General features: G+C 40.3%; 1 protein-coding gene across 1 annotated transcript; it reads right to left on the reverse strand.

The window, feature by feature from the left end:
* Positions 1–2305: 2305 nt before the first annotated feature.
* LOC147640707 (pentatricopeptide repeat-containing protein At1g15510, chloroplastic-like) lies at positions 2306–5800 on the reverse strand. The gene has a single exon (XM_086814392.1). It carries the CDS (start codon positions 5146–5148, stop codon positions 3094–3096), a length of 2055 nt encoding a protein of 684 aa, XP_086670518.1. The 5' UTR covers positions 5149–5800; the 3' UTR covers positions 2306–3093.
* Between the last annotated feature and the right edge of the window lie 3303 nt (positions 5801–9103).

Raw genomic sequence — 9103 nt, forward strand, 5'->3', positions numbered from 1 at the left:
CTCCCTTGGCTTCTTGCCCACTTTACGAGCCATGGACTCAAAGGTCATATCCACCATAGCATCAGCTTTCCTTACTTCAATGACACTTTGTACATGGAGATCTTCATGCAAAAATTTCAGCTCTTGCTCCTTTGCCTGCAAAAGCTTCTTCATGTGCTCCAATTCAGCCCTCAATGCATCATAAGCTCTTTTCCACGGAATGGTTGTCCCATGAATGCACTGTCATAACCTCTCTCAAGAGGTTTGTGCCTTCCAAGCAAGCTTACCAATCTATAATGTGGGTGCTATTTGGTGTGTCCGTTCATAGTCCTGATTCCACACAAGGCATAAGTGCACTCAAACAAACCTCCACAAAAACCTCTTTTGGATAGGAAACTTTACATGACTCTCCACAAGTTTCACCCAACAATGCCCATCATGTGTTTGCTCCATTCCTTGCGTTGGGGAGAGGATGAAGAATCAAGTATCTTAGGTAACTCAAAAGCCACATTTCCATTATAAATTTGTGGAATCTCATCCACTTTTTCAATAAGTATGCATGCTAATATCATTTTGTGAAGAACACCTCAATGAGATTCTATAGATAATAAGTATTTAACCACACTCTTAATTGACCTCTTGAATTTGGCACCTCCAAAGGATTGCCTTGGCTGTCCATTGAGTCAAGTGTCTGTGTATGCTTCCAATCTCAAAACACCGTGTTTCCTCTTGTGAAGAAGAGAGACGACCGAGCTCTGATACCAATGTAACTGCTCCCTACAGGAGACCTACAAATCGGAAGACAAAATACACTTTTTTTAGATCACTTAACTATTACCAACAATGGACATTATTAAACAACATTAAAACTGAAAATGACCAAGAACACTAGACACCATCACTGGGACCGGAAAGCCCCCGCTCCCCTCCCCCTCCCCCATCCCCCCTCAATACAGTTTGTATTTCTTGGAGTATTTATATGTACAAGTGTTCATGGGCCTCATGGCCAGATTCTTCCATAACATAGAGTGAGAACGACTAAAATACAATAAGATTTTATCGAGCGATGAAGAATCAATTGTCGTAGTAGTCCAAATCATAGACAGTTCCCCACCTTCACTGGGTGAACATATACCCTCACTGGTCTTCCAAGACCCTGCACCAACAGGCACGCCCGTACTAACGCCTGGTAAGGTGAAGCACTGCGGTGGAAGAAATACCAGATGCTCCTAAGTCAGCTTTGCTCCCTGTTTTTCCTCATACCCACAAGACCTTCACTAGCTCCTCTAAAGATGAGAATGCAGTCAAGACAATAAAAAAAAAATCACTATCCCGATGGCCTACTAAGATGTCGGCAAGTGGAGGTGAAGCTTGCCTACACAAAGCTTGTAAAAACAACATTTAACTTTAATTTTTATCTAAATTTGAAATAAAATATAGAAACCAATACCTGGCAAAGGTTTTAATTCAAGATCATTCTCTTTTTGGTTTACTCCTAATGGGTGCAAACAACAGGTACAAACAGGTACAGTCGATACAACAGGTAATGCTAGTAGAGGTGTTGGTACAATAAGTATAGTAAGTACTACAAGTACTGCTGATATAGATGCAGGTACAGCATGTACAATTAGTATTGCTAGTATAGATGTAAGTACAACAAATACAGTTAGTACTACTGGTATAGATGCTGGTACATCAAGTACTGCAGGTACAGTTCAACAGGTATAGATACAAGTACAACAGGCGAGTATAGCTCTGCAAGTAAGTACAGATGTAAGTACAACAAGCGTGTATCTCTCTACAGGCAAGTACAAATGCTGGTACAACAAGTGAGTGCAGTATTGGAGGCGGATACAAATGTTGGTACAGTAGGTGAGTGTAGCACAGGAGGCAGGTACAGATACAACAGTCCAAAAATCAATTTTTTTTTTCAAATTCTGTAGTCACCTCCATTTTATCAATCACCCCCTTCAATATCTTCCATGTGTGGGGGTTAAGAGAAGTTACCCATGTAATAGATACTTTAAATATTATTAAACTTTAATCAAAGGTTAACTCATGGACACCCACACTAGAAAGTGTCTGGACAAAATTTTAAATGTGTAAACATCCAACCTTATAAGCATTAAGGTTTACATAACTTTATGAATTTTATGTTTGAAAAGGCTAACAAGGACAATATTTACCACTTGTTCACACGCCACAACTCGTTAGCAGACAGCACACCCACGGTACACTGGGAGCGTTCCCATCCAGTGTACTGACATGTCATAGCAAGCAAATGTACGAAAATAACACATGCATACAAACACAAATGCATGTACACATGTAATGGACGAAATCTCCCTTTCATGAAACTTGTATAAGTATTTCTTGTCGGGCACAAAACTGGCACGACATAAATGTGAATCCTGGTTTTCCTATAGAGTGACAGTCCCATAGGCAAAACACACATCCTGGCACGGGCCTTTCTATGGAGTGACAATCCCATAGACAAGGTCAGCACAAATATCAGTTCTACCATGGAGTGACAGTCCCATGGATAAGACGCAATCCTAGTCATACACAAGTGGCAGTAAACAAGCTCCCGTTCATATGACACAATACTGGTCACACATGGGTGGCACAAAACTGATTCTCGTCCATGTGACACAAGATAACTGACCCTTTCACATGGGACACTAGCCTACCCACATGTGAACATGGTACAAATCTGGCGCTCTATGGAGTTACAATCCCATAGAAGTGGCTCTAGAAATGGAGATGGACCAAATGGTGACAGGACCGGTCCTTACTGAAGCCTGCAATGTGCCAGATCGAAACTGAAGTGAAGAGGTATGTCACAGTCAATTCTATCCAAACTTATGTGTATCAATGTGTAAAAGCATCAATGTTCTCCACATCACGAAATAAGCAATTCTCTAGTGCTAGAACCCAATCTCCACTCCAAATTCCGTGGATTGTCACTATTCCCATATAAAAGATCTTTTTACTCAATGCAAACCTTGGGTGTAGCCTTCCTTCTGCATTACAAGGAAAAGCTCTTTGAGTCTTCCGGAATGTAAGAACCAAAAACGGATGTGCATTTTCACCAGCATTGGTCCAGCAGCAACATCATGGCATCTTCCATGCTTGGTTTTTCAATCTCATTGCCTCCACTTTGTTTGCATCCTCCTGCATGTCAGCATCTACATAGATGTTAGACATACAAACATAAGCTGCAGCATCCTTTTCATCCAAGCACAGTATATGTTCAAAAGCCAGTCTTCCAACCTCCACGTTCCCCCACTTTCGACAAGCACTCAACACAGTATGCCACACCACAAGATTAGGATCAAATGGCATTTTTTTAATCATTGTTACTGCCCTGTCTACATGGCCTGCACGGCTGAGAAGATCAACCATGCAACTGTAATGCTCAAGAGTTGGAGTGATGTCATAGTCTTTGCTCATGGACTCAAAGTACAACTCACCCTTTTCCACCAGACCTGCCTGACTACATGCATTGAGAACACTCACGAATGTGACCAGATCTGGCTTTTGTCCTTCTCCTCTCATTCTATCAAAAATACGGAAAACGTTTTCGTTTTCTCCTAGCTGGGAGTATCCTGTCATCAATGCAGTCCATGAGACCACGTTTCTAGGTGGAAGCTTATCAAACACCTCTTGTGCTTTTGCAAGCTCACCACATTTGGCATACATATCAACCAACGCATTGCCAACAAGTTCTATTTCCAACAACCCTTGTTTTTCAATCTCTGAATGTATTTCTTGGCCCTTACCTTTGGCTCCTATGCTAGCACAAGCTTTCAAGCAGCAAGCAAATGTAACAGCATTGGGAGAGACGCCCTCAAGTTGCATTTGATCAAAACAGTTCAGTGCTTCCTTACCATGCTCGTTTTTGGCATATCCTCCAATCAGTGCATTCCAAGAGACTACATCTCGAACAAGAAGCTTGTCAAATTCTTCCTGTGCTTCTGCAAGCAAACCACATTTGGCATACATATCCACCAATGCACTACAGAGAACAAGGTCTCTTTTCAACAAACCTTTTATGGCAATCTCTCTGTGTATTTCTTGGCCTTTTTCTATGGCTCCAATGCTGCCACAGGCTTTCAAGCTGCTAGCCAATGTGACAGCGTCTGGATAGAACCCGTCACGTTGCATCTGTTCAAAACAGTCCAGTGCTTCCTTACCATGCTCATTCTTTGCATATCCTGCAATCAGTGCATTCCATGCTACTACGTCCCGAACAAGAAGCTTGTCAAACTCTTTCCGAGCTTCTGCAAGCAAGCCACATTTGGCATACATATCAACCAATGCGCTGCAAAGAACAAGATCTTTTTTCAACAACCCTTTCATGGCAATCTCTATATGTATTTCTCGACCCTTTTCTATGGCTCCAGTGCTGCCACAAGCTTTCAAGCTGCAAGCAAACGTGACAGAATTTGGAGAGACACCATTAAGCTGCATCTGTTCAAAACAGTCCAGTGCTTCCTCAGCACGCTCATGTTGTGCATATCCTCTAATCAGTGCCGTCCACGATACCACGTTCCGAACTAAAAGCCTGTCAAACACTTCTTGTGCTTTTGAAAGCAAGCCAAATTTGGCATACATATCGACCAAGGCGCTGCCAACGTAAAGATCTCTTTCCAGCAGCCTCTTTCTGTCAATCTCAGCATGTATTTCACGGCCTTTCTCCACATCTTTCAGCTTGGCACAAGCCTTCAATAAGGCAACAAAAGTAGACCCACTAGGATGTACAGAATCCTCTTGCATTTTCTGGTGCAGGATGAGCGCATGCCGTGACTCCCCACATTTGATGTAGCCATTGACGAGAGAATTCCATGAATACTCATTCCGATGCACCAACGTGTCAAAAATCTCCTGAGCATCATGCATGCTTCCAACTTCCACCAACATCGCAACTAGGTAGTTCCCAAGTGATCTATGAGCTTCCAGCCCATTTTTGCGAATGTAGGCATGCAAGCGCACAGCGTAGGCTAGGTTTTTCTCTTTCGTGCACTTGAGCAAGATTTGTGCAATATTCTCAACCGAAGGCTGGGTCCCATCTTCCAGAGAAGAGAGTACCTTGTCTAAGCTAAGCCTCTCCGAGATGCCAATGTTGTTGCTGCTATAGTTCTTCTCTCGTCGCACTGCTTTGTGCATTCTTGCAGAAGAATCGCCTTCTGTTTTCTTTAACCGAGTTGCGTTCGTCTGTAACACATGGTCCACTTGCAAGATCTTTATTCACCCTTTTGTGCAAAAACATGGCACCCACTTACTTTACACTGAGAGGTTTGACTGAAGGATAAGATGATGCTTATGGAGAGGCATTCTCGACCCATGAGCATATGATGTTATGCCATGGCAGGGATGAGGTGAAGGCACACTCTGACGTTGGCTGGCATCAACACGACCCTATTGCAATCTGAACATGACGCGTGGATAAAACAATTTCAATATCATGGCCAATATGATGTACGGCCTGGTGACAATCCAGGGCATTGGCTGATGAGATTATGCATTGGAGGTGTGCCGATCCAACCAACGGAGTCTGCATCCCCATGGCCGAGCCCCGACGGTAATCTGCCCTTTCCTATTCAACCCATCGAAAATGAACGGCAACCCTCGGGCGACCACAGTTCTTACTATTGAATTTTACACCAAAAAAGAGATACTCAAAGCACAAGTGAATACTTGCAGCAGGCAAAACGCCAGCCTGCACAGAGCCTGCCGCTGGATACCGCGCGCGGAAGCCTCAAGGGTCCCTTCTAGTACACAGTGGAACCGGTTTTCTTTTCTCTGAACTAGCACAGATTAATATGTTTTTGAGCATGTATTCAAAGTATTATGATTATTAATTGTTTTATTGATACTTTTACATATAATTAATTTCAAGCTATTTTGTTGTTTTTTATTTCTATTAATAGCCCATCTCCCATATATGCTTTTAGTCTCTATATGCAAACATGTGCTTTTAGTCATGTATTTGCTGAAGAGCAGATGCAAAGATTTTCGAGGTGGTTCAGCGGGGCCTCATGGTCTCTACTTGCTATGGTGGGGGTGCATCTTCTAGTGCGTCTTCTTATGAAATTCTAGAGGTATGCACCTTTTGCAACTTGTTATGATATTCCTTATGGGCTATTTCTTTGAATAGCTCATAATGTCTTATGTATAAGCACTTCCATTACTCTATTCTCCTTGGGTTCATAACGGGCTATTTCTCTGAATAGCTCATAATGTCTTATGTATAAGCACTTCCATTACTGTATTTTCCTTAGGTTCATTAGTTACGTTTACATCTTCATCTAAGAAATGGATTTTCCTTAGCCACCTAACATTCTTTCCATCTCACATGCATATAGTTGGCATCATCCTCCACATTAATCACTATTAATGGTTATCTCTTGTGTGATGTAGACTCTCGGCCACCCAATACTTTCTATCTCTCTGACATGCACATTGTACTCAAGCCTATAACTAGCATGATCCTACACATCAATCACTATTAAGTGCCATCTTTTCTGTGCTATAGACTCTTGAGTGGATGCCTTTTGCATGGGTGTGTACCTGCAATCACTATGAATTGTCATCTCTTCTGTGCTATAGACTCTTGAGTGGATGCCTTTTGCATGGGTGTGTACCTGCAATGGTACTCTTCACTATCCTTATGATTGTGTGGGGCTAGGAGTCTGCATATTCACCGTTTCAATGAACTTTTCAAGACTTGGACTTGTTCCAATGTGTTTGCCAACAATGTAAGAGATTTTCTTGGCACTCTAAAACATTGGTGTGAGGCATGCAAGCTGATCATTGCTCCTCTCCACCTATGTACAATATAAGGCTTGTTGTTACTAATATTTCTTAAGAATTATTTGAAGACCATGGTTCATAGATGTTATATGCACATTATGTGCATATACTAGGAGGCTAACCCACATTAGGCTTGTGAGCACGGGAGCATGGGAACAAGCTTTAGTGGAGCATGGGTTAGGACTAACCTTAAGGGTAAAGGTTAGGATCAGGCATCCAAGGGTTACACATGGGAGATGGAGAGTCAAGAGTCACTTGAAGGCCCTCCTATATAACAGGGGCATGGGGCACACTCAAGGGAGGCTTAGGCTATGGTCTCTTGATGTTTATCTTGAGGCTAGGTTATGTTATGTTCTCTTGTGTAGATGATCATAACTACTCACCTACCATTTCACACTATAGCTACATGCTATTAGATTGGAGTTATACCTCTTGATGGTATGGGACATCAAGGTAAAGGTATGATGTACTTCATTATAATTCATGTGTGCATCCCTTGGGCTTAGGGGTGGTTGGGTGGATGAGTTTATGCCTGATTTATGCATGTTTATGCATAACAATTATCTAGAGAGATCTTAGGATTTTAACAGTGGTATCAGAGCAATCTCTATTGTTGTTGATTTTTCTTTCTTATTACATTTTTTGGAATTTTTTTGAAGTAAATTTTAATATTTACTAATAAAAATATTATTTTGTTGATTTGTGTTGATGATTTACACGTGGATCATCGATATGGCGATTGGAATTCGTGTTACTACTATTCAATGGATGAATTGATGTTGCGGGGGAATTTCGTAAGTTTAATGCTATTTTTTTCTATTTTTTATGGTTTAAAATAAGCATTAATGGAAAATTTTACAAAAATACCACATATTTTGTTGTGGATATTTTTGGTAGAATGGATTCCCTAAATTTCTAGAATTTTTAAGAATTGTTTTCTAAATTTTTAGAAAATTTTTGAGCATTTTTAGGGTTAAAAATGTATTTTTTGTACATTTTTGCGGGTTTTTCTGCAGGTATGCGATCAAATTCCTGCCAATTTTTTGCTGAAATGCAGTAGGGGGCAGCATGTTGATGCATTGAATGCTCTCCCGTGTGCGTGGGACCCTCTTCGTCTCTCAATTCCGAATTTTCCTTCTATTTTACTCTCGTGTGTATGAACACCTCTTAAAAAAACATATTTTTTTAAATGTTAATCATAATTAGGATTTAATTATGTTTAAAAAGATTAATTAAAGTTAACCTCTCTGTTTTAACAGAGAGAGAAGGAGGGGGTGAAGAGTGAATTGAGTGGAGAAGATGGAGAGGAGAGAAGAGTCTGGAGAGATGATTTCAGCATCTCTCTCACTTTGCATTTCGCGCACGCGCGGGAGGGGGGGCTGCGCTGCAGTCCGCCGCCGGCGAAAATCCTGCCCCCCTTAAAACATTTTATAAGCTTTTTATTAAAGCTTAAAAAAGCTTTGTTTTTTAGCTTTAAAAAATATATAAAAAAGGGTTTCTTTTTCAAAATATTTTCAAAAATTAAGCTTGAAGAAAAAACCTATAAAAGGGAGAAAATTTGAAATCTGAGAAAAGAAAATTCTCTGAAAATTTCTGGAAATTTTTTCTTGGTTCCTTTTGGCTTTTCATCTTTCGGGAAACCTTTTGGCTTTCCGCATTCCCGGGAAACCTTTTGGCTTTCCGAATTCCAGAAAATCTTTTGACCTTTCAGATTCCGAAAACTTTTGACCTTTCACATACCGATTTTTTTTTTTGTCTTTTCATTTTTCCGAAACTGTTGGCTTTCCATATTCCGGGAAAACCTTTGGGATTCAGAAATTTTTTGACCGTTCGTATTCTAAATGCGTTCTGGGTTGATTAAAAATTTTAAAAAATTCTTGAAAATTAGTGAAAAATTAGACAAAGGTTATTTTAAATTTCGAGAAAATGTGGGGTTGGTGTTTGGCATGTGGTGTGTCCATTCGAGCGCCAGTGATGACCATTCAAATTCCTTTAAAAATATATTTTTTGACCCAAAATTTTAAAAAATCTATTAAAATGTAAATTTTCATTGGATTCGGATGGAATTGGAAATTTCGTGAACGATGGGATTCTCAGGAAAAATTAGGAATATTCTAGAAAATATTTTTAGAAATCCTAAAAATTGGTATTTTGGCAAAATTATTTGCTAAAAATTTTCTGAAAAAATATAGGTTTGGAATGCCATAAGATAGGTTTGGTGGAATTCAAAATTATCGTATTGTTGAGACTTTTCAGACTTCGTCAAAAGGAAAATGCTCGAATTTATCTCCTAGATATTATGGTCCAT

This window comes from Cibotium barometz, chromosome 2 (assembly GCF_041138505.1).
Source record: "Cibotium barometz isolate CiBa-2024 chromosome 2, ASM4113850v1, whole genome shotgun sequence".
Taxonomy (NCBI): domain Eukaryota; kingdom Viridiplantae; phylum Streptophyta; class Polypodiopsida; order Cyatheales; family Cibotiaceae; genus Cibotium; species Cibotium barometz.

Bases quoted from the DNA above. Each gene is read 5' to 3' on its own strand.
- LOC147640707 (XM_086814392.1), bottom strand. From the start codon at position 5,148: ATGCACAAAGCAGTGCGACGAGAGAAGAACTATAGCAGCAACAACATT.